The sequence below is a fragment of the Megachile rotundata genome, chromosome 7, assembly GCF_050947335.1.
Source record: "Megachile rotundata isolate GNS110a chromosome 7, iyMegRotu1, whole genome shotgun sequence".
Taxonomy (NCBI): Eukaryota; Metazoa; Arthropoda; class Insecta; order Hymenoptera; family Megachilidae; genus Megachile; species Megachile rotundata.
Genome location: NC_134989.1, coordinates 11,535,819 through 11,563,085, shown reverse-complemented (window position 1 = coordinate 11,563,085; position 27,267 = coordinate 11,535,819). Strand labels below are relative to the sequence as shown.

General features: G+C 38.5%; 1 protein-coding gene and 1 long non-coding RNA gene across 3 annotated transcripts in view; one reads left to right on the top strand and one right to left on the bottom strand.

Moving 5' to 3' along the window:
• Positions 1-993: 993 nt before the first annotated feature.
• LOC105662413 (uncharacterized) lies at positions 994-26,576 on the bottom strand. Of its 2 annotated transcripts, none has more exons than XR_013038848.1 (3): positions 26,562-26,576; positions 25,506-26,498; positions 994-2,183 (listed from the first exon to the last, which is right to left on the bottom strand). It is a non-coding gene; the product is annotated as an uncharacterized LOC105662413 (long non-coding RNA). The 2 variants fall into 2 exon arrangements; XR_013038849.1 differs by lacking the exon at positions 26,562-26,576 and having other exon boundaries at positions 994-1,425; positions 2,114-2,183; positions 25,506-25,646.
• zfh1 (Zn finger homeodomain 1) overlaps positions 26,320-27,267 on the top strand; it is a 28,331-nt gene continuing 27,383 nt past the window's right edge. Inside the window, exon 1 of the mRNA XM_012284531.2 lies at positions 26,320-26,453. Coding sequence (XP_012139921.1) covers positions 26,420-26,453 — 34 coding nt within the window. The 5' untranslated portion in view covers positions 26,320-26,419. The remainder of the gene's footprint in view (positions 26,454-27,267) is intronic.

Here is a 27,267-nt window from a genome sequence, read left to right as displayed (position 1 = left end):
ATTTATACGTGCATCGACATATTATATTATTAATTGTGCTCTTGAAAATTTATAAATTGTGGTATTTATAAATTACGAAATTTCAGAATGTGGAAACTCAAATATTTTGGAAGTAAGAAATTTGGGAATTTGAGAATTCGAGAATGTGGCAATTTTGGAATTCGCAAATTTGCTGATTCAGAGATTTACAAATTCAAGAAATAAAAATTTGTGGATTTGGAAATTTGGGTACTTGCAAATTTTGGAATTTTTCTTTAGCAATTCGGATATTTGAACATGTAGAATTTTTTAGAATCAACAATTAACTTTGTAGATTTGGTAAAAAGACGCCTAATATGACTTTCGGTGAATGCGGCCCTGTATATTTATCAACATTCCCAATTTTCACCGAGTTAATTGCAGCGCGCTTGAAAACGTACACAATTTACAGAAATATTATCTAAGATACGATAAAGTTATTGTGAAAGAAAAATCGAACACATACGAGAATGCAATTTATGATAATTTTCCACGAGCTGGTTTTTAACGCGTTCGAAAAATATTCATGTACCGTTTATCGACTTTCTGATTGGTAGAAACTCGGTGTACAAAGGAAGCGTACGAATGGTACGATACGGATGCCTTTGCGAACGCGACGTCATCGAACGAGTTGCGTATGACGTAGCAACCGGAAGTATAGCTTATTTACGAATTTAAACGATGAAAGACGATCGTTTCAGGTGAACATTATGTAAACAGTAAATAAAGAGATAAAAAAAAGTTTCAATATATTTTATTAACCTATTCTTTAACAAAATATGTTTACTTTCATTCTGAAATATTTGAACAAAATATAAATATCATTTAAAATAATTTTATTAACAATCAAGACGTCTAAAAATTTAATTACTTTAATTAAAGATTACAATTAAAAGTTAGGGATAATATCTGGGGTATATAATTTAATTTTTATAATATGTAAGAACTTTATTCAGTATAAATACTACAAATATGTATAATTAAAATAATTTTATTTTTACTACAAATTCACAAGTAATATTACTTGAGATATTATACATAAAATACAATACAATACACTAACAAGTAGGAGATATACATAAGGATTAATTATTGAAATAAAACAATAATTTGCAGTCATAAAGAAAGTTAAAACAAGAACGTTGTTTACAGATATAGCTATAAATTATTGACTCAAGAAAATGGAGTAAGATGGAGAAATAGTTAGCCAATTACAGGTAGCTTTAAAGGTATACTTCGAGCTTCCTTACACCTACCTTTCGCTCAGGTAAAAGAACGAAAACGAACGATGATTAGTAGGTGTGGCGATCATTCACGAGACTCCACCCACCTGTACGCCTATTTCGGCTTAAACCCCGATTTAATGACCCGTGAACAAATTCGGGAGGTTTCCCATTCAGTCGAAACCTGCGAAATGATCAAATAATTTGAAAATGATCTAGCTGTCCAAATCCATTTCCTAATTTTGTCGATTTAAAAATAATAAAACATTCTTAATTATTAAAGCCATATCAAACCCCTTCGTATTTAAAAATATTTCACGAAAAACAAATGTATGTATTTTCGAAGGTGCAATTTCGAGATTTAATTTGGAATTTTGCAAATATAAATAATTTCTTATCACGTATCACAAAGAACGCGAAATTACGAAACTATATTTAGAAAAATGTGTCATCGCTCGATTTTCCGGGGTTTCGGTAAACCCGGGGGTGGGTGAACGGGGGTGTTCACGCAATTGCATCGAGATAATATTTCGCGTGCGTAGGCGAAGATGGCGAGTTAGAGAAGAAACGGAGAGAAAGTATTTAGCGAAGGTAGAAAAAGGGTGGTTGGCGTCGGTGGTGGAAGGCAAAGCTCGAAGGACACAGAGGAGGGTTGAGGGAGCTATCGGGCGTGAATAATGCACGGCGCCGTCCGTTCCTTGGTTCGATTCTGGCTCGGCTGGATGGATTGATAAAGATTAAAGGTAAAGGGAGGTGGCAGGGTCCAGGGGTGTTTTGGAGTTAGGCGACAGAAGTCAGCCAGCGAAACGAATCAGCCGCACGCATGGAGGGGGATGATGTCACATAGGGGCTCCCCCAGCATAAATACATACAGATGCAAGCCGGACTGATGCATCGAGGCTGAACACAGTGACGTAGGTAGATGATTTTCGTCAGAGTTATCTGCAATATATTTTCATCAATATTAATACAATGTATTCTTAATAGGATGGTAGTTATGTCATTTGAATAACTTGTACAAACTTTGTTGTACTTTTTGACGAGGCACTTTGTTGCACTTTTTTATTGTCAAGGTGCAAGTGGATTATATTTACAAACTTAGACGCATCTGACAAACTAATCATACGGCAAGGGTTTAGCAAATTTCATGACATTTTCAAGAATTTAGAAATTGGAGAATCTCTAAATTTCTAGGAATTTAACTTTCGTCACAATATTACTTGTCTCCGTAACACAGAATCATAATTGTATGGCTCGCCCGCATCCATCGAAAATTAAATCGACTTAAACGTCGTCGACGGAGTCATGTGTGACCGACTAAACAGCACTGCCAAAGCGTTTCTTCCTTAATGATCGCGTTATGGTCTCCACGAAAGCAGCATCGTCTCCGCGGGCCAAACGTGTTCGGATGTCCAGGGTCGACGCTTTTATCTCGCGACGAACAAAGGAAATCGTTACGCGAACAACGGAGGATTCTCGTCGGTGGATCGGGAGGCAATATCGAGAGTCACCTACGCGACAGAACGGCCATTTAAAATGAAATACACATCGTTGCCCCCCGTGTAAGTAGCGAACGACGGTGTTTCTCTTCACGGTCTTCTGGAAAATGGAACTCGTAAAGACTTTTTTTAGACCGCTCGCGAGGCGGTCTTTTTTTAAGTTCCTATCATGGAATGCAAGGTACAGTGACGGATTGGACTGCTTCCTTTTGGAAATAACATTTTTAGTGCTACTTCTGCGAAATCTTCTACTTTTCGGCTTTTGAGTTCACTTTCCCGCCCGTTTGAAAACGCGGCACAAAATGGCGCTGGGGATGCGCGATGGGAGGTATTTTATGTCTCTGAGTTTTTTAGAAATGGTATTCTGAAAAGGAATTCGAATTCTTTTTAGTGTGAAAGTTATATGAATTTTTGTTGTGGAAAAGGATTTTTTAGATTTGTGTGAAATTGTATTGTATGTTCTTTATAAGATTATATTTAAAGATTATATTTAAAAGATTATATTTAAAATTATAATTTATGTACATATTAATATATACATTCTACAATTAAGTTGTGGAATAATGGTATAGAACTTAACCCAATTGTAGGAAAATTAAAAGAATTTCTGAAATGAAACAATAAAATAGTAGACTGGAACTGTAGAAATTTATATTATTATTTTATGACTTGCTTATGAATGTTTTTGTAGATATACATTTTAATAATTGTGCAACAATGAAACAGTATAATAGTAGAGTATAGTATGATCAAATAATATATTGTAAATACAATAAAATAAAATAGTAGAACAAGTAAATAGTAAAATATTGAAACAATGAATGACACTGAATGATAATGATAAGATAATGAAATAGTGGATCGTAGAATATTAAGATAGAAAGATGATAAAATAGCAAAATGGTAAAATTGTAAAATTATAACATTGAAAAATTGTAACACTGAAAAATTGTAACACTGAAAAATTGTATCATTGAAAAATTTTAACACTGAAAAATTGTAACACTGAAAAATTATAACACTGAAAAATTGTAACACTGAAAAATTGTATCATTGAAAAATTGTAACACTGCAAAATTGTAACATTGAAAAATTATAACACTAAAAAATTGTAACATTGAAAAATTGTAACATTGAAAAATGTCATCATTGAAAAATTGTAACACTGCAAAATTGTAACATTGAAAAATTATAACACTGAAAATATGTAACATTGAAAAATTGTACTATTGAAAAATTATAACATTGAAAAATTGTAACACTGAAAAATTGTAACATTGAAAAATTGTAAAATTGTAAAATTGTAAAATTACAAACTTATAAAATTGTAAAATGATAAAATGGCAAAGTAATAAAACAGTAGAACAGCAATAGTAAAAAATACACGTACAAGATTTATTTCTGTACAATTAGTATCTACGCCACTGGGAACAGCTCGACAGGGATGACTCACACGATCTCTCTCGCAGCCTCCTTTGCACGGGTCCCGTATGGTAGCCATGCACAATGGAGAATAGTAAACGCAGTAAAGGTAACTCTTAGAAAGAACAGGGTCGATGGTGCAGGGCTAACTTCCCCCTGTGAACGAGTACCCGCGGGTCACGTGCCACGATTTTCACCCCCGTACGACCGATTGCTAGTCTGAGCGGATCTCTGGATCACAGTTGCGATATACCAGTGCAATTTCGTATGTTGGGGATATCGACCTTCTTCTATAAAACCTAACATTTTCGTTCTCTATTCTATTTCATTTAGACATTTCATTCACTGTTTATCTACAGTTTAACTACTCCATTAAATCCTAGTCTGTAGATTCGAGTAAAATTTCAGTTTATTAATTTTAGAGGTTAGATTTACAAGGTCACCATAAGATCACATGTAATTTACTATTAAACGAAAAGTATCAAGTATAAAGTTTCAGAGGCTACAACAAACATGGAGACAAAGTTCTCTTATTATAAGGGTTGGTGCAAGAACTTAAGCTTTGAACTATAATACTAAATGAAAAGTATAAAGGTTACACAAGGTTGCAAATAAATGAGAGGTGAAACTTTTATGATAGGTCGATGTTGCAATTCCTAAAATTCTACCAAATAACCAGAAATTTGAGGAATATCAGTGACAATTAAAATAGTAGAGTATTGATCGATTTTCCAGAAGAATGTATCAGTCGAGATTAGGGAACGATCCGACCGAAAATGACTCAGTCGAGAAAGTAGCCTACGACTTCAAGGTCCACGGACGATTTATCGTGAGCGTGCGATATCTGTGTTCTCCAAGAAAGACCGTTCAAGGTACGGTACGGCTCAGGGTTCGTTACCGATTGAATGCGTCAATTCACATAAATGCTGGCGCGCAGAAGAGCCAGAGGAGAATTAACTGGCTAGGGGATCGGTGGAATTGACTTTATCACGGATCTAAATTCGGCAGCGGGCTCTTCTCGTGACTCACAATTACCGTGGATCGAAATATGTGGGCACACGTGGTACCTGGTCAAAGGTTACCGCTTCGACGACGACTTCGTGCCACCTTCGTTGAATCGTCGCCACGTAGGTGAAACTCGTATACTTCTTAACGAGCATGCGGGTTCAACGCTGGAAATTCCGCTCGATTTAACCGTAATTGTTTAATTGAAGATACTCCCAGAGACGCTGGTCGAGCTAATTGCTGACGTGAACGGCTCTCCCTCATGGTATAACTTCAAAAAGCCGCGCGAAACTCTCTAATAGGTTTTGATATTATTTTTAGATGAAATTTTATGTACAAACGTGTTAGTAATTGATGTTAAAATGGGGGTGGTGATATTGGAATAGTTTTTGACATAGTTATGTGTATTTGTTTATTGAATACAGAATTTTTTATAATAGTTAAATATTTGTTGATGGTAAATGAAACTTGCAAGTTCTTAAGTTCTCATATTCCTAACTTTCTATGTTGTCAAATTCTTAAATTGTCAAATTTTCGTAATCCAAATTCCTGGACTCTCGAATTCTCAGAACTTTTTATTCCCCAAATTTACAAATTTCTAAATTTTAAAATTTATATATTCATAAATTCTCAAATCTCCTAATCTCCAAATCTTCAAATCTCTAAATCTCCAAATCTCCATATCTCCAAATTATTAAATCTCCAAATCCTCAAATTTCCAAATCTTTAAAATCACTAAATTCCCTAGTTCTCAAGTCCCTAAATTCCCCAAATCGCAAAAATTCCCAAGCTTCCCAAATTCCTAGAGTTCTCCAAATTCTCCAAATTCTCCAAATTCCCAAATTCTCAAATTCCAAAATTCCAAAATTCCCAATTTCCCAAATTCCATAAATTCCCAAATCCCTACAATTCCCCCAATCCCCAAAATTCCTAAAATTTCCAAGATTCCCAAAATTCCCCAAATTTCCAAGATTCCCCAAATTCCCAAAATTCCCAAATTCCCAAAATCCCCAAATTCCCAAAATCCCCAAATTCCCAAAATCCCCATATTCCCAAAATTCCCAAATTCCCAAATTCCCAAAATTCCCAAATTCCCAAAAGTCCCAAAATTCACAAATTTCTCCAAATTCTCCACATTCCTAAAATTTCCAAAATTCATAAATTTTCCAAAACCCCCAAAATTCCCAAAATTCAACTTTTCCCATGCATTCATGTCCGTTTTGGTTAATCATCGATTCATTTGTTTTCGAAACGGAATATCACGGATGAGGTGTACGGAGCAACGTTTAATACGCAGCCGATGATAATTTTTTATTTATGATACATACATCGTGAGCGAGACTCACCTTCGCTTACTTCAATCCGTTGATAACGCTATCGTTTTCTACTTTATATTTCCTCGGTCGGCCACAACATCCTTTCATCTGTTCTCTTATTTTAACCAGGCAACTCGATCTTACATCACGACTTCGTTTTGTTTTTATCGTTCCTAGAAAGATGCTTTTATATTGCGGGGCTTCTAATTCGCTTGCCGACGAGGTGAACGTTTAATTATGTAATTAATGAATTATTTCTTGTGTAATTCGTAAACGTTCACGATTTTAATGTTACCTTTTTGATGATATGATGGTAATATGATACTGATGATTATTAATATAGTCACTGATAATACTATATTTTTAATAATATGGTTAACAACTTGGTTTAGATTATTTATTGTTCAGATAATTTATGTTATAGTTTATGAGAAATATTATTTCTATTATGATTAATTATTAAATATTTTAGTTAGTTTTTCATTTAGTGATTAAAATATTTTTGGTTTGAAAGTTGCTCAAAATCGAACATTTTATTAAATGTCGTATTATATAAATAAAAGTACTTGAACATTTCTCGTCTTACAACTTATTAATCTTTTTTTATTAATTCTTTCCTGAAGTATAGAAGTAGTAAAAATAAAAAGAGCACGGAAAATCGATAGAATTCGTGTACTCGTTTTGGTTACAAAATATCAAAAGGTACACACCACCCTCCACGTACTTAAGTTTCCCGACAGATATTGATTTTCGCGGGGTCAAACGCGGGCCAATGGTGAATTCGAATACAAGCTTACACAAGCCCATTCGTCGTGCGTATTTATCGTTCTGCTTGAATGTATCACGAAAATTCATCCATTCGTGAGTCAACGCAAGAGGCATTTCAATTACTCTGATTGTTACATACAAATTGTTGCAGCATTTAAGATATTTACGACACTGCATCTTGGCATTCACTATAGTCAGAATAATCTCTTAGATACTGTATCTTGGTATTCAAGTTTCGTACTCTTCGAGACAATTTTATAAACCTTTAATTTTGTCGAAATTCCAGTGTCGGTACAGTGATAATATCCACCTTTGATTAATAGAATATATTTTTGATAGATAGAACCGATTGATAGAATATATTTTTATAACCTAAACTGTAATTCAAACTTAACTTTTTTAACGTAGGCTTCAATGTTTAATTTCCAGAATGAAAGTTTTAATTTGTTTGTATTTTTTGTGGTACAAACTATTCGTTAACAATTAACGAATACATAAAATTGGAAGAATAAAATGCGAACTATAGTTAAAAAAATCTTCATAAAATTATATCGTAGAATATATAAGTTAGTATTAAATATGCATGTATCAATGTATCAATCATAAAGTGACTTAAGCACTCGATGAAGTTCGATACACGTTAAAGTAGACTCTCGTTATATCGCCACGAAGACAATACTAACGAAGACAGTACTCAACAACATAATTAGCCAAAAATTTCTCTGATACTGTAACCATATGATATTAAAAGAACATCCCTGTTTGCTATAATATAATTTACTAAGAAACCCTTTCAGTTAATAAAAAAAGCGAAGGTCACAAGAGGCAGATAAAAAGAAGACGTCCGAAACAGTAATTGAGCGTACCTGTAGTCAGGTTCGTCTGGGTAAAAGGTGGTCAGAGGGGTAGTAAAGGGCGAGTAGAACGGCGGGAGGGTGGTCGATGCTCTCCCAGTCAAATACGGGGAAAAAAATACAGGGCAACCGAATGAATGAATGGCTTCCAATCTGTTCCATCCCTTTGTTGAAGCGGCTCGTGCCGCGTGTGCAAATCCACCCTCCTCCCCGGCGACGTTTCCCCGCTCGTTCCCCGTTTCATCCCTCGCGCACACGCCTCACACCTGAGCACAATGGGGACCAGATTTCACCCTCGTGCACCACCTTCCCATCAAGCGTGTTTAAATACTGACGTGCGCCGTAATATGTGAGTCTGAACGTGTTTCGTCTTTCTCTTCGCAAAGAGAAACGGAGATGGAGTTCACCCTCTCCCGGTACTCGCTCGTGCACCCCCTATAACGTTCATCTCCCTTTTCCTTCGCTCATCCGACTCGATCCTGATTTCACGTGACCGTAAACTATCGAATGTGTGTCGGAATATGACTTTTTAGCGACACTGATATCCTTGGTCATCAGGGTTGCTGCGGTTAGTTTATGTGTTTTTTAAAAAAATTATTACAAATGTTAGTAAAGCTGTGTTAGTAAAATTTTATTTTATGTAATTGATTTTTTAGTGTATACGAGATATTATTATTGGTTATTATTATTTTTATCATTGGTCAAGATATTTGTTTAAACGTTACTGATCATCTGTGACTCTGCTTGTTCTTTCAAAGCACGGATATTTTTCTCTGAATTTTTTTACACTAAATTTTTATTTAAACTGAAAGTGACATTTGCAATCGTTCAGCAAGACACACTGTGTACTATACATGTTTTCTTCTATATAATCTATACATGTTACCTTTATAAAAATAATAATATAATATTGTGAGAATCAATCCTTGTATTTTATATTGGTAACAATTTATACCAGATGAGAAACTCAAATACACTTTATACTATCTTTTTAACGAGATATCCTCCCTGTTAATTAAAAAATTATGAATTAATTATGATCGTCTCAGCAACATACAGAAACGAAATTATGCAGCAAACGTCCGGCTAAAATTACGTTGCATCCCTGCACTTAAATCGTTCCCATTGTACCTCAATTAAAATCAATCAATTTATACATCTTAACAATAACTCACGGCTGCTTTCGATTCAACACGATTGAACGAACAAACATGTCCAATACGTAGCATGCGGTATACTTTAATCGAAACTTTTCCATTGCAAAATTAGTTAAATAATTATCATGTATGAGTATCAAACCAAAAGAGATGATCTAAGGATTTGGGGAGCCAGAGATTTGGGGATGTAGGAATTTAGGGAATTAGAAATCAAGGAGCTTGAGGATTAAGGGACTCAGAAACCACATTTGAGGATCTAGGGATTTGAAGACTCAAGGATTCGGAAATTTGGGAATTAGCAAGGAATCTGAGGATCAATTTTGCTAATCAACAAAATCAACTGAATTATTAATAATCCGCGAATCTAGAATCATAATTCTGATTTTGGTGCGGTCGAACGATCACGTAGTAACACGTGCACATCACCCTCGTTAACAATTGACTTAACACGATCAGTTCGGGAGCAAGAGATAAAACGCAAATCCAATGGTGTCGATTGTTCGCGAAATACGGTAGTAATTAAAAGAGAAAGAAGAATAGAAACCCTCGAAGGATCGCTTCGATTTTGGCTGGATGCAGCCTCGATTCGGGTAAGTGAACGAGCGCGCATATTAAAAGCCTTTTAACGTAACCGACTGTATTCGGGGTTGAAATCCCGTCTGGTTTCACCCTCCTGGCACAGTCCGAGTGGTTATGCTACGTGCGCCGATTCGTATGTACCTACGTGTTTAGAGAACACGTGGGTGCAACCGAGAAAGAGACACAGGGGGTGGGAGGGGTTGGACAAGGACGAAGAAAGCAGAGATAGGGTGAATAGGGGGTAGGTTATGTTCTTTCCGCCTGCATAGCCATCTATTCAAGTTATTGCATTACTGGCTTAGCTTTGCTACCCCGTGGCTCGTGCACGATGCACACGTAGCCACCCCATCGTCCATATCCAATATCCATCGACACTGTGGCTGCATTTTGCAGCGCTCACCTTCCCAGAACGCGTAACCGCAATCCCTTTAACCTTTTGTTTCCGGATTCGACGGAAACTGGCTACTGCGACCGATTTGCAAACTGGAATCGAATGATTAATGTATGCTCTCGATTTCAAGGTTCGCAACGGTATTGCGTATTGTCAATACATTGAGCAAGAGCAGAATTGAGGGAGCCTACCTTATTTGGATTCTTGATCGGTGTGGATCATTGATGGAAATTGTTTACTTTTACTGATAATGTGAAACTTGCAAGTTTTTATATTTTCATGTATCTATATTAGCAGGTTCTCAAAAATTTTAATTTAATGTTTTAAGTTAGCAAACTTCCAAATTTCATAGTTTCTAAATATCAAGTTTTCAAACTTTCAAATTGTAAATTCTTAAATCCTCGAGTGCTCAAATTGACAAATCCCCAAATCACCATATCCGTAAATTTAGAAATACGCAAATTCCCAAATTTACAAATCTCTAAATCTTCAGATCACCAAATCTTAAAGTCCTCAAATCACCAAATCCTCAAATCACCAAATCTTAAAATCCTCAAATCCCCAAGTCTTCGAATTTACAAATACGCAAATTCCTAAATTTACAAATCTCTAAATCTTCAGATCACCAAATCTTCAAATCCTCAAATCACCAAATCCTCAAATCCTCAAATCCTCAAATCACCAAATCCCCAAATCCTCAAATCCTCAAATCCTCAAATCATCAAATCCCCAATTCCCAAATCTTGAAATCCTCAAATCCCCAAGTCCTCGAATTCCCAAATCTCCAAATCCTCAAAAACCCAAATTCCCAAATCCCTAAATATCCAAATCCCTAAATCTCGAATCCAGAAATCCTAAAATTTGCTCTAACCATTTCAGTTCGACCAACGGGACTAGCACCGTACATCATGCAATTTATTATCAAAGTCAATTTGACAAACAGCGTGCCGTCGAAAAATCAGAGAGTTCGTTGAGAAACAACCGGGTCTGGTGAAATATCTGTCGGTCGATGGTGCGACACAAATCATTCTTGCAAATAGTATACTGTTCGCGAATGCGCATGCACGCGCTTGCATTTCATTACGCGGAACGCGACGAGCATGTTGCACACCTGAGACACGTGTCGTTCTGCGTTGTTGATGAGTAGACTACGAATATTTATGCAAATATTCCTTTCTGTGGGACATAGATACGTTATTTCTGTCACATTAGGTATTTTTTATTTTGCATGATCAAACTTTTGGATTCATAATTAATTAGATTTCTAAATCGCTAGATATCTTTGAATTTCCAAATACTCGAGTTTCCAAATCTCTATATTCTCAAATTTCTAGATCTTGAAACTGTTAGATCTCCAATTACCTAAATCCTAAAATTTCTGGATTCCGAAGTCCCTAGATCTCTGGATCCTTAAGTCTCAATTAGCTTCGTCCCATATCACTAAGTCCCAGTTACCTTCATCCTCATATCACTAAGTCCCAGTTACCTTCATCCCCATATCCCTAAATTCCAGTTACCTTCATCCCCATATCCCTAAATTCCAATTATCTTCATCCCCATATCCCTAAGTCCCAGTTACCTTCATCCCCATATCTCTAAGTCCCAGTTACCTTCATCCCCATATCTCTAAGTCCCAGTTACCTTCATCTCCATATCTCTAGATCCTCAACTCCTACATCCCCATATCTCTAAGTCCTAGTTACCTTCATCTCCATATCTCTAGATCCCCAACTCCTACATCCCCATATCTCTAGATCCCCAACTCCTACATCCCCATATCTCCAGATCCCCAACTTCTACATCCCCAAATCTCTAGATCCCCAACTCCTACATCCCCATATCTCTAGATCCCCAACTCCTATATCCCCACATCTCTAGATCCCCAATTTCTACATATCTCTAGATCCCCAATTCCTTGACCTCCAAATCTTACATTCCAAATCTCAGACCACAACATCCCTAGACTCTCACATCCTTACATTTCCAAATACCTATACACTGCAACATTTAGTCGACCATGTTCCTTGATCCCCATATTCCTACATAAAGTAAAAGCAACAGAGGTATCTAAAAATTTCCATAAAGTGTCCATAAAAATTGTCCAACAGTATTGAAACTAATCGGTGATGAAGCTAGTGGAAAATGTGCATTAGATAAATTGCGATAGTTGTAATCGGCATTACGTAGTAGAACGGTTCGGTTATTGAATGTTATATGTGGGAGGAAATGTGTAGAATATTATCAGCGTGGAAAAGCGATACAGTGCATGGCGTCACGAAATTCTGGTTTATCGCGATACGCACAGTCGCGATTTGTCACGTATCAACGAAAAATCTATTCTGCAACGGCTGTCGAACGCGATAAAACACGACCGGTGTCCATTGTAACACGGCTAATGGCCAGATTTATGGTCACTTCGCACCTCGTTTACGGGCCTTTCCAATTACCAGCATTTCAAGCACCTTCAACCACTGTAAAATCCCATGGCGTTACGATTCACAACACGTGGAACGTTTCTCCATTTCTCTCGTTTCTTTCGTTGCTTTTTTTCGTGAGAACAAGTTTAACAATTTATCTACCGAATAAAGTTGCGTTTGTTTCTGCAAGTCTGTTGTTTTTCGCAAAAATTTTTGACGGTATGCAAAATTAGTTCGTGCATTGCATGACCCAACTTATTTGTTCGTAACACCGGTGTTAAAACGTCGTGGCTCCCGTACAACGGAATTAGCACGTGCGAAACACATTTCGTTTGGCCACGTTGAAAGTGGGAATGACCTGGATAAGCTTGACGTGTTCGTAGAACGTCGATAGGAATACCTACAACACAACGTCTATATAATTTTATCGAAATTCAAAAAATCTATGAATTCCATTAAAACAATATTTATTTTCATCTTTACACACTTCCCTTCTATTACTTTACTTTCGTAGTCTTATTTGTTCGAGAATTTTTCAATAGATAGCGCAAGACGCACCTGTTGTGTCATTAATCACATCGTACAGCTATGACGCACCTGTTGCGTCTGTTACCACATTGTACAGACAAGACACATATGTTGTGTCATTAGTTACATCGTGCAAGTAATAAGGATGTGTAAGGTGCGTCATTGATTACATTATATAACCCAAGACACACTGGTACGTTATTGATTACATCGCATAACACAAGACGCACACAGTGCGTCGTCGAATTTGTTCCATAACAGAAGACGCACGTGATGTGTCATTGATTATGTCGCATAACTCAAGACACTTATGGTGCGTCACTGATTTAATCATATATCATAAGACGCATTTGGTGCGTTACTGATTACATGTATAATACAAGACGCACGAGGTGCGTCGTCAATTACATTCGATAACACAAGACGCACATGATGTGTCAATGATTAGGTCGCATTACTCAAGATGCTTATAGTGAGTCATTTATTTAACCACATATCATAAGACGCATATGGTGCGTCACTTATTACATGTATAACACAAGACACATTTCGTGCGTCGTCGATTACATTCGGTAACATAAGATGCATATGATGTGTCATTGATTACTTTGCATAACACAAGATACTTATAATGAGCATTTATTTAACTACATATCATAAGACGCATATGGTGCGTCACTTATTACATGTATAACGCAAGACACACGAGGTGTGTCATCGATTACGTCGCATAACTGAAGACGATTATGGTGCGTCATTTATTTAACCACATATCATAAGACGCATATGGTGCGTCATTTATTTAACTCCACATCATAAGACGCACACGGTGCGTCACTAATTATATGAATGTTCATAAACCAAAATGAAATCGGAAAATAGTCATACCAACCTATCCCTCGTGACCGAATCCCGACATCAGAGATGTGAAATTGCCAATTGCGAATGCAATGGGTTTCTCTGTGTTCTTGCCGCGATTCAAACGACGGACACGGACAATTCCCTCGTTGATTCTCCGTTCCTTCGGTGGATCAGTGGCGAACAGGGACGACATTAGACGGCCAATGAAGAGGAGACAGTCACACACACACACGTACACACGTACACACGGGAGGTGGGAGCGGGATTTCCTCGTGGGAACTGGCGTACACTCGACCACCACGCATAGTCGAATTTATTGATGAGTCACGCGTACGATCTCGTCGCCACGTTTTTGCAGAATCGTAGGTAGGGGAATCGAAGGCGGACAGCCCTTTGCACGTATGTACCTAGCCCGTAAAATCTGGCCCGCATAAGGGCACCAAGAGGAAGGTGCACGTTCGCTGGGCCCCCGGGCTGTCGCCCATATGGCGACCATCGTTATTGCCGCGACGAGACATAGGTAAACTGGCCGTGAGCGCACTTTTGTGCTTTTTGTCCCGGACAGAGGGACCACACCGTGTCCCACGTTCCACCTTCCCTATGGAACACGATCTTCTGCCTGTTCAATTTTCTACCAGTCTTTTTGAATTTCGTCTGAATGTACCAAACTTTTGTTTCAGGTTAACTATTTTCATTACATGTTAAATATTTTCAAGGTGATATAGAGTTTGATAAGTTATGCATAGATATGTAGTGTAGAAATAGATGAGATACTATGTGCTGTAGCTTTTCCTTAGGGGATGCTAGGTCTCTCCCTGAGGGTACATCACTGAAGGACATTCTATCCACATCAAAGTTTCTAAATACTTCCATTGTTTAACAATTTTTATTCCCAAAAACTGAAGTGAATCTTATCAAAATCATTTGGATCATCCAAGTTGCCTCAATCAACATCCTCAATTTTTAACGACTAACCCTCATACAAAGAACGCGCACAAAGACTTGAAATAACGTAGCAATCAATAATCACGTGAACTAATACACTTTATCGTAACGATACAAAGGTCCCCGACATTTTTAACGTGGATAAGTCACGGCTAGAATGTCCAAGCACGAACAATGTTAAGCACCGAGCCTATAACGCTTATAAATGTATACGGCAGGGGTCAAACGAGCAAATATTTGTTACGTTCGTATTTCTGTTTGCCATGAAAGTGGTCGTTTGCAAACTAAGACAAACACGAGCTACCGTTTCTTTTTTCCACTGGGCCTAATCAACAGATACCGGAAGTGTATTTACTCTTAATCAGAGAGCTCGTCGATTATATCCGGCCAGTAAACAATGGAACCTCTTAAAAAGGTGACCTACCTTCGAGAAGTTAAATAAAGACTGCTTACAAGACGCGAGTCCTTAATCGCGATGATTCACGAATCTAACAGGGAACAAAGGTACTTGGAGCAGCACGGGAATTAGGTTATTTAAGTTTCGTGGGGCAACAACTTCGTAGAATTGTTTGTTAGCCGGAATTCATTAGCCTTGAGAGCGGTAATTTTGGTCAAATGGGCCCTACGTTATTATTTAATAACTGATTTTTATTGGGTTGATACTTGAAATTTTATGGAACGAGACTTTGCATGATGATCATTTAGGACGCGATCATTTTTAATTCATTATTATTCCAAGTTCTGCAAAAATTCTAAAGTATTATAACAAAATTTCGATTGTCTCATACATCGTACCTAACCTAAAATTAATTCCATGCTAACCTCGATTAACACAACCCAAATTTTTGACAAAATTAAAGATACTCAATAATGCAATATAAAATTACAGTAACAGAAAAGAAGCTTTTGTTCGATCGAAGTCGTTCTCGTTTCCAATTCGAAAGAACGAACTACCGTCACCGGTGCAATTTGAAACGGGTCGACGGCAATTAGATCAACTTTCATACGGTTGCCTTTTCGTTGCAACGTGTCCAGGTTATACACTGTATAACCTGTCGACCCATAAACAGTGACATATTAACAACTCGAGGTCGGTTCACGCCCATGGGTCTCCGTCTTGTAGCTTTTATTTCATCCCCTTTTACCAGTTGTTTCATAAAGTTTCGATCGACTACTCCGTAATGCGAGATATGAAATTTTTTGCTGTAGATCGTTTCTGGACGTGTTAGAAAAAAAGTTATTCCGATGAGATGGAGGCTATGTTACCTCCAACGTAATTTAATCATGGCTCAAAGTAATCCTATTTTTGAACATGAAAATTTTTCAGTCTTTACAGCTGAACAGGAATTTTGTTCAAGTTAAATATGTTTGGAAAGAAGTTATTGATCTACCAAAATGTAATATGGAAGACATCAATCTAATACCCAAAGGTGTTCATATAATAATGCATTCGAATTTTGGTCAAGTTAAATGCGTTCACAAAGAAGTTATAGATCTAGCAAAATGTAATATGGAAGACATCTATCTAATACTCAAAGGTGTTCATATAATAATTCATTTGAATTTTGTTCAAGTTAAATGCGTTCACAAAGAAGTTATACATCTAGCAAAATATAATATGGAAGACATCGATCTAATACCCAAAGGTGTTTATATAATAATGCATTCGAATTTTGTTCAAGTTAAATGCGTTCACAAAGAAGTTATAGATCTAGCAAAATGTAATATGGAAGACATCTATCTAATACCCAAAGGTGTTCATATAATAATGCATTCGAATTTTGTTCAAGTTAAATGCGTTCACAAAGAAGTTATACATCTAGCAAAATATAATATGGAAGACATCAATCTAATACCCAAAGGTGTTTATATAATAATGCATTCGAATTTTGGTCAAGTTAAATACGTTCACAAAGAAGTTATAGATCTAGCAAAATATAATATGGAAGACATTAATCTAATACCCAAAGGTGTTCATATAATAATGCATTCGAATCTAGAAAAATATAATCTGAAAAATATCAATCTAATACCAAAGATGTTTATATAATAACGCATTCAAGTTAAATACATTTCCAAGTAAAAAAATATAAGAAGAAGCATAACAAATCTATCAAGAAGTTTCAGTTACAGCGCGTTAACGAGGAACGCAGAAAGGAGGAAAAAACTCCGAGACAGAAAGGTACAAAATGGTGATCGTGTCTCCGGTATGCGAGAGAGTTTATTTTTTCTCGGTTGACGAATTCGAAGGAGGAAACGGAGCTCGGAGCGGAATAAAGAAGAGAAAAATATGCACGAAAGACTCCATACCATGGCAGTTTCGTATACCTGATTAATCGCGATCGGGAAGTTTGTCGAAGAGAAATGGTGGACCAGGGTACCCGGAGGAGACGAGAAGAGACGAAGAACGAACGAGGGTGAGAAGAGCGTTAGAATGAAAGAGAATGGGAGAAGAGAGCGCACAAGTGGCGCACACATGGTGCACAGTTGTTCGAGAGGTCAGGTTTTTGTCCACGAGCCTTCAGTTTTACAGATCCGGCCGAGTTTCTGTATGTCTCTATACCTATATACAGGATGATCCACGTAACCTGAGATTTCCATTACGATCATTTTACTATTGTTAACTATATTTCTACTTAAATGTACTACCAGTAATTTTTACTCAGTCAAAATAATTTTTACTTAGTCAAAGTAAAAATATTTTAAGCTTAAAAATGGAAGTCCATATTTAGACTCCGACCTTCTAAAATTTATTTATTTAGGTACCGTACAGTTTTGAGGGCTCCAAAAAATATATCCAATACTTTAAGACCGTATACCTTTGAAATGTATATAAATATCAGGGCCTATATTCTTGATACGAGGAACTTTATATTGAGAGCATTGTTAAATAAGCAAGATTGTTTCCTGTCAAGTTAGACAAACCTCACATTTTAAGGCTAAATTATTATCGAATTTATTTTCAAATATTATTTTAAAAAAGAATAAATCAATTCAATGTCCTAAAAGTCTGCTACTTTTAAGTTAACTAAAATAGCCTAAAAACTTGGATTTATTTTAAGAAGTGTACATAAAAGTATTAAGAAATATGGAATATACACGGTGAAATTTTCTGGAGCTAAAATTCTGTAAATAGTTCTATGAATCAAACTGTACACAAGTAAGTACATACATGCAATCGACCCATTCGTTCTGACAAATTGTCGAACCTTGGCGTTTGCGTTCGTCTTGAATAGGTGGCCGGGCTAAAGGTTGTAAGATATGGTGAAATTCGAGCGGAGGAAAAAACGCACGTTTTCCAGGAGAAACGATAAAGAGACGATAACTCTCTTCTAGCGAATAACAAGGGATTTTTACAAATAAACAATGGCATTTAGAAAATGAATTAAATTAAAAGTAGTTTAGAATTTTGGGAAAAATTGACTTTGAGACCTTCAGATATTTTGAACTTGGAACCTTGAAACTCTGCACCCTTTGGAACTTTGAACCTTGAAACTTTGCACCCTTTGAAACTTTGAACCTTGAAACTTTTACAACACAGAAACTTCAGAATTATGACTATTGAAAAATGAATGCTAAAAAACATTTCGGGAAGTCTCCATAAAAGTTCGGGAAGCGACTGCAACATAAAATGGCGTTCGAAGACTATGAATCACAGAGCATCCAATCGGTCGCAATGAACTCATCGATGTGTCGAAGAGAAAAGCAAAGAAACAGGGCAACGCATCAGTCATCCGTGAAAAACGGTAGCACAAAGGCGCGTGCTATCTAAGCAAGAAGAAAACGTAACCTTTGGTAAAACACGATTGACTGCCGGTCTCTAGAACAATAACCAAACAAAGCAACGACGACTGGTTTCCATCGAACGACTCTACGTCGCGCAACTTCTTCTCCTTTCGTTTCGAATGAGAAGATAAAAATCCGAGTCGTTTTTCATAGGGAGAGGTAAGTCGTTAAAAAAGGAGCCAAGAAAAGAGTTACACCAAATTCTATAGAGGAGCGGACAGGAGAAAAAGTCTGGACCTCGCCTGACATTTATTATCCCTATCTACGTTGATTAATATATAGTTCGAGATAAAAGCCTTCGAACTTGATTACGCTCGTGGTAAAAAGGTATCAATATCTTTTTAGAAGAGATAAGTCTGATAAACCGTACCCTTATTTCGTGGAGTGTATTCAAAGATGGAGGACGTTTTGTGGAGTAGATAGGACTCTTATTGTCTCATTTTATTTTTCAAATTTTTCAAAGTAACAATATTCTGGAAGTCTCAAACTTCAAAGGGAAGTCAAAGTATCGCATACTTCAAAGTCCCAGAATTTTAACATTCTAGAGTTCCAACACTCTAAAGACCTGAAAGTCCCAAAGTCTCAAGATTGAGACATTTCAGTCTCCCAAGATCCACGTGAAAATTGCAACGACCCAAATTTCTCAAGCTTAAAAATTCCAACGTCCCAAAATTCTCAAACTTAAAAATTCCAATGTCCCAAATTTCTCAAGTTTCTCAAATTCCAACGTCCCGAAGTTCTCAAACTTAAAAATTCCAACGTCACAAATTTCTCAAGTTTCTCAAATTCCAACGTCCCAAATTTCTCAAGCTTCAAAATTCTAACGTCCCAAATTTCTCAAGTTTCTCAAATTCCAACGTCCCGAAGCTCTCAAACTTAAAAATTCCAACATCCCAAATTTCTCAAGTTTCTCAAATTCCAACGTCCCGAAGTTCTCAAACTTAAAAATTCCAACGTCCCAAATTTCTCAAGTTTCTCAAATTCCAACGTCCCAAATTTCTCAAGCTTCAAAATTCCAACGTCCCAAATTTTTCAAGTTTCTCAAATTCCAACGTCCCAAATTTCTCAAGCTTCAAAATTCCAACGTCCCAAATTTCTCAAGTTTCTCAAATTCCAACGTCCCGAAGTTCTCAAACTTAAAAATTCCAACATCCCAAATTTCTCAAGTTTCTCAAATTCCAACGTCCCGAAGTTCTCAAGCTTCAAAATTCCAACGTCCCAAATTTCTCAAGCTTCTCAAATTCCAACGTCCCGAAATTCTCAAACTTAAAAATTCCAAAGTCCCAAATTTCTCAAGTTTCTCAAATTCCAACGTCCCAAAGTTCCACCGTCCCAAAGTCCCAAACTTCTAATGGCGTCCTAGTATACTAAAGCGTTCCACAAGATGCTCCCCAACTACAAAAGAAAGTATAGCAGAAATTGATTAAAGCAAAAAATTTCTCTCTATTCACCCATCTGCAATAAAATCGACAAACAAGGAAAGTCCTAAATTTCTAGAGGTCGAATCTTTTCTCCGTAATGTTTTTCTCGTATCTCAAAAGGCGAAAGGCGATCGACGGAACTCGAAACGTGGCACGCGGCTACGTTATCTGTGCGCATACATCGGGAACCTCTTGTACCTACGCCCGGTGATTCACTGTGCTATTGTCTGATCCGCGAGGGAGGAAGAAGACAGAGACGGAAAAAACCAGGGTGAAAAGATAGGCAAGAACGCGTGCAAGCAATCGGTAGAGTTCGTAGTTTAGCCGGGACTTCGCTACGCTGAAGATAAAGAAACGCGGTTGCGAATCACGCCGCGGTGGCGCCTAATGGGCGGCAACAAAAAGGGACACGGTGTGGTCACCACACAGAGCACCGGCATCAGGGAATTCCCCTCCGTAGGAGACGCTGTACTCCCCACCACGCGCCGCTTTCGACTCCCACTCGATTATCGTCGGCCGAGTTCGGACACGCTCGGTGATCTCCGCGTCATTGCTGGACCCGCCACACCGGAGATCGCGCAGTGCCGTATGCACTGGGAATCCCCCTTTACATTTACCACTTTATCAGTTTCTTTTCATTCAAAATTCAAATAAATCCACTCTCCATTAAATTTATGTACTTTCAAAATTTAATTTCAATCTTAAGAAATTAACTTAAAAATTGATTACACTTTCAGTAAATTACAGTTGCAGTTTATGCTCATAGTCAAATATAAGTACAACAGGTACATTTGAATGATTTCATCGCAATTTAAGTACACACCCTAAGAAAAATTTTAATGAATCTTTCACTTTCATATGTTATAAATCACCTCTATTTGTATACTTCTAAATAATGTATCCAATAAAAAATTTTGAAAAATACAGTACTCAAAAATATTTGTTAAACAGTTATCTTGAATAGGTCTTCATAAAGAAATTAAGAGGTAAATTTTTTGGAACGACGGATGAATGTAAAAATTGTTGAGTTTAAAATAAGGAAGTTTCTGTTGAGATGCTGGTACAATGAGGAGGTTCAACTGGTAAGATACCAAGAAATTCAACACCTCGAGATGATGAGACCTTTGGGAGAGAGGGTCGACAACTATTGCCTCTAATTGCCAACATTTGTTGAATGGAGGTGGTCCGGCTATGCTTTCGCTGGTATATAACTCCGATTTTAAACGATCCTATCGCTACGCTTTTCGTTTAACGCTTGTACATAAGAAAATAGTGGACAATGATCATACCATTGTAGTATCAATAATAAAATATATCTACACGATATTTTGGATACCATTTAATAAGTCAATGCCTTAGCATTTTGGCAATATTATGCTTTGACTTTATTGTTTAATTTTATCTTGTTTTATTTCCATCCACGTGTTGATTGCAACTTACTAATAATTTTGCAACGTAGATTATGAGAAATTTCCTTTTGAATGCAAAAAAGAGTACAACTGACGCGTGAGCATAAGCTGGAAGATGTGGAAGATCTCGGGAATGAGAAGAATTTATTTAATGACTAAATACGGTTAATTCAAGAAAAAAAGCAGAAAACTGAAACAAGCTGCATTGAAAATATTCCTAAGGCCATATCAATCGTCAGTTCGAGCGCGAAAGTATACGCGAAACGTATACGTTTATTCTTCCATGTGACTCAGGACTGAAATAGACATATGACCATCTCACAAATTAATTTCGCGGACAATTCTCTCCTCGTATGTGAATCAACGTTTATACTTATCAGGCAAGATTCAGCTAGGCCTCTTTTGCTCCTTTTCAAAGACAGCTTGGGTGACATTAAATAATCGCCCGACTGTTTGTAACTTGATATGCACTTTCGAACGCGTGACAGATGACTCGTAATAATTTATCGCGCTTCGAACATCAATTGATTGCCCCTTCAGATAGTAAATTCTTACGAGAACGAGACTAGGCTTTGGAACATGTGAATTCTTTACGGTGCACTAGCGAGTCTACGTGTATAGCTTCAGGTACTCCTTCGATCACATATTAACGGATCGATTCCTAACGAGATCGAAATCGACGTATGTACGTACGTATGTATAGTAGCTGGCTCTAAATAATCGTCAGATGCGTGTCGCTTAAGCGATGCAACGTGCTCCCGTCTCTTTCGGACATTGTTTCGAAGCGGTCCTTCCCTTTCATTCAGTAATTCGCAGGCAGCTGCACACTAATAATAGTATCGGACACTGCCGCCACCGCTTGCCGTCTCTGCTTTCGTCGCGTCTGTACGTACAACATTAGCCGTCAATATCGTCGGAAACGACGATAAACCTACCTTGCCTCTCCGCGCTAGGTTAACTCATTTTCCCGCACCTCCTCTTTCTCGCTGTTCCACGATTATCCGAATCACGAACAAAACCACGGAGTTTAAGCTCGAACACCCGACGGTGAACTACAACTTCTGTTATCGATGGATATCACTAAATTGTAATGCAAATCTAGTTACTCTTCAAATTAGGTTACGTTTGAAGTTGAAGCAAGAATCAATATATTTGAACTTCAGAAACAAACATAACTGCGTAAACAAACCTTAGAATTGCAACCAAACACTACTTGACTAACCCTGACCTAAGTTAAATGGGGACTAAGAATTTAATTACTAACCTAACTTCATAACCAAATCTGACATAACCAATAACCTAACACATCTGCATAACCAAACCTGAGTCTGATATCCAAACTTAACTACTTGACTAAACCCTGAACTAAACCTGATCTGAGTTAACCTAACTGAGCAATAGGAACCTAATTACCTAACCTAACGTCATAACCAAACCTGACATAACCAATAACCTAACACATCTGCATAACCAAACCCGAATCTGATAACCAAACATAACTACTTGACCTAACCCTGATCTGAGTTAACCTAACTGAGTAATAAGAACCCAATTACCTAACCTAACTTCATAGCTAAACTTAACATAACCAATAACCTAACATATCTGCATAACCAAACCTGAATCTGATAATCAAACTCAACTACTTGACCAAACCCTAAGTTTACCTAACACGAGACAACCTAATCAACCTAACCTTAGTCTAATAATATGACGTAACCTTTACCTAATAACCTAATTGTAACTTAAGAACCTAATTCTCATTCAGTAACCTAAATTTCATTGTGAAATAGTCATTTCTCTTTCTATACTCGTTTTGAATAAACAGAAATTGAAATTACACGTGACCATACATGAATGGTAATCAAAATAAGTTTATCAGCAGTGCCTTGACTAAAGGTGACGATGCCAACGAATCACCTATCCGGCGATAATACTAGCGTCATCGTATTTTCGCAATTCTAGATCTGTTTATCGTTATTACTATTCCTGTTAGGGAAGATGAACGAATGGAAAGTTTTGCCGATATCGATAGGTCGTCGACGATAGGTTGAATCGAGAATAAGAGCTTCTTGTCTACTTTGAAACGTATTACATGTACCTCACGTCGGTGAAAAGTCAAGGAAATCAACGCGACGATAACCGCACGCGCCAACCGGAGGAACGATATCGCGTTTCCCCTCCGAGACCGAGGTATTCGGATCATGGTGTATTGCAAAATACCTCGTGACGTCTTTAAACGCCACAAAACTGAAACATCGTGTTTATCGAACTTGTTAAAATTGGCTTACGCCTCTGTGTATAGTCATTGTAGCACTCTTGTAAAATTAATTTTTATCGGTGCTGTAATTGGTGAACAAGTAATAATAATTATTAATCATATTTGAACGAGGTTGTAAATATGAGATGGTCCTAATTTGTGTAAATCGTGCCATGTATAATTGTTATTAAACTAATATAGGAACTATAGGAACTTTATGCTCTATCCAGATAGAACCATGATTCTATCCAGATAGAATCATAGAACCATCGAGAATATTTGTAACTGCATGACACCGTGAACTTCCATAGAACCTAATGAAACTAATCGCAATTTTTCCATGACCCTGCCAACCCTTAAAACCCAAATCGCCCGCGGCGGTTCCCAGAACACGTGAATAGGAAGCTCACTAGAAGCAACAACAATATCTCCGTAGCGTGCATCCTTCCTTTCGTCAGATAAATAACGAGGCAATCGCATCCGTGAGCCAATGAGCCAAAAGATACCGGGTTTCCGTTTCACGAATGCGTCACGATAAGAAACTCCGCCGCGATCCATAAACCCTGTCCGTTATTGCTGAAAACAACGGGATGCAACGGTCTCCCCTATTGGAACATCTCCGTGCAATCGATACCGCGGGGCGCCCGTTTGGCCAGCTACGCTCCTGACCTTGATTGCGGCCAACGCACACGCCGAGATGCGACGCAGGTAGGGGATGTGGCGACGACACGGGTAGACGAATATATAGTACGCACGAATCGCTCGAGGATAACATCTCGTAGCCCAGGGAAGTAGACCTACGAGGAGACGGGAGCCAACAGGAGGATAGAGAGAGAAAGGGGATAACTTGAAGAGGGGGGGTTTCCAGCGTGTCCGTCATAACGCGTAGAGGGGGAGATCAGGTTGGAACGGTTACGGGGCGAAGCAGAGTGGAGAACAGAGGTGGTGGGGGCGGTCGAACAAGGTAAGGGAGACGAAGAGAGAGAGAAGAAGCATGGGGGCGGTGGCTGCTCCGCTACGGCCGCCATCACCATCCGTCCCATCCTATAGTAAACTCCGAAGCAGCAGTCCCCAATCTGTCTCCATGTGTGTTAGTTAGGACCGTGTTTTACCGGTGCTTGCTACTCCAAGCTGGTAGTAACACCGACATTTCTGCCTTGCCCGCTCTCTGCGATGCCCTAGCATCGGCTCCCGATACCGTCGCACTTCCCTCGTTCCTTTCTTCTCTCCGTCTTTTTCCCGCTATTCTTTCCCTCCTTTAAGTGTGCGCGCGTGTGTTTCGCCTCTGTGCGTGCGATATAAAAAAAAAAAAAAAACGCGTACGCGAATGAAAAGAAAAGGAGAAGGTGGCGGAGGAGGAAGAGGCGGCAGAAGAAGAGCAGCGTGTCGCTTCCTGCACGGCTCGTTTCCAAGGATATAACCGGTGCACCGACGTTCCTTTCTTTTATCCCAATTTGCGAGAGTGTATTGTATAGTGTATATAATTAGTTGGGAAGTAGCCAGTGCACGCCGTATTGTAAATCTGTTCCTCGATATACATCTGTGCGCGCCTCGTCGGGCCGATTCTTCAAGAAACGTAACCGAGGAGACGAGGATTCCTCGAATCATGCGGAATTGAAAGAAAATTTGATACAAGATGTACCTACTTTTCGTGCGAGTTCTTCGAGTCCTTGAAAAGTTGTGACCGTCAGCCTCCGGAGCACACGGCGTCGAAAATCCAACGAGTTTCGGACGCGTCCCACCCAATTGGTCCTCTCGAATCATCGTCGTGGAATCGTCAGTTATCGAGACGAGGGGAACGAAGGAACGGACGAGCTATCCGTGGACCTGAGCGCTGCCGCCCGCTGGAATTTCTCCTGTCGTCGTCTGCACATAACCTCTCTCTCCTCCTTCCCTCGAGCACTTTTTCGCCGCCTCTCTCTCTGCTTCTAATCTCTCTCCTTCTCTGTCCTCCCCCGTTCAACGCCTGGCTCGTTCCTCTATTCCACGTCGAAGAGAATAAACGTGATCAACATTCCCGTGTTTCGTTGAACTCGTTGTGCGTTGAACCGCTTTTCATGATCGCCGCGACAAGTGCTAGTAAAATTGTTCGCCGACGCGTGGATATCCGGAGTGGAGAGTCGTTTCGAAGGGGCCACAGTGTGACGCTCGATCCTGCTGCACCTGAGCCGGTTGTCATCGAAGGTTAACCTAAAAGAGGAGGACGGATGATCGCGCACCGACACGTTGCTGCACGCGAATTACCTCGTCCTGGACGCATTCGCTGTTGCACGAACGAGCGTTGAAGAAGTTACTTCGTATCTATGCACCCAGACGACGCGAGAACAGGCGGTTATCGTTGCTTCGTACCGGCGGCGTATTTATCGAACAATCCAGCGGAGAAACGGACAGCAGGATTGCAACCATGCGTCGCTGTACCTTGAAACGTCACAGATCACGCTGGACGAACTCTTGAGTGGAATCGCGGACGAACCGAGGCCAACCAAACATTCAACCTGGCGGAATCGTCGGAAAGACGCAAGACGTACCTCGGGGAGCTCTGGCTTGCGCTCACGCGAATATGAACATGACTCTCGTCCGAAATACGTTCAAAGGTAAGTCGTTTTTCGTGCACCTTCTTCCCGCCCTTTAACCTGTGACTGGTACGGTATTGCCCAAAAAGTATGTTAGTTTTTAAACAAGGTACGAGCACTCATTGTTACCTTTTACATTGATCATAAATTTCGACCATGAATGTCCACGATGAATAGTCACATTTTGAAACATTTGAAAGATGACAATGAGTTCGGACATTGTAAAGAAAACTCTGTATGTCGGAGTATATCTAAATGTATAAAATATAACAAAAGAATTCACATTTCTGTCACCATAGTTCCAATAACACTGTACCAGTCAATTACGATGGTATTTAAAAAGTTTCTACTTAAAATGTATAAGTGAAACATTGATACGCGCATCGTAAATTGATCGTAGTATTACGTTAGAAAATGTAACAGCGTGTTATGACGACGTTGACGTTGCGTTGTTACTTCATTGACTTTCTCGTGGCTGATAGTTTACCTGCTTAAGAATTCGTGAAGTCGAAAGCTCTTTACACGTGATTTCTGCGTGTGCTTCGTAAATACGCCTGTTTATTCGCGCGCGCGCGTGCGCGCCAGAAAGAGACAGAAAACACAACCGAATGCGCGTTGTATTTAACACATGCGTTCGTTCGCGCATGCGCACGCGTGCCATGAAAATATCACCTATTTTTTGACGAAACGACGTGTAAAATTGGTTCGCAAATACGAACGTTCGAATAAAACGGTATCAAAAGAATCGATATATTTTTTCGTTCCACTCAAAACAGTTTCCACAAAATGCGTTGTAATTTATTTTTACCGCGATATCGTTGGCGGTACACGTGTT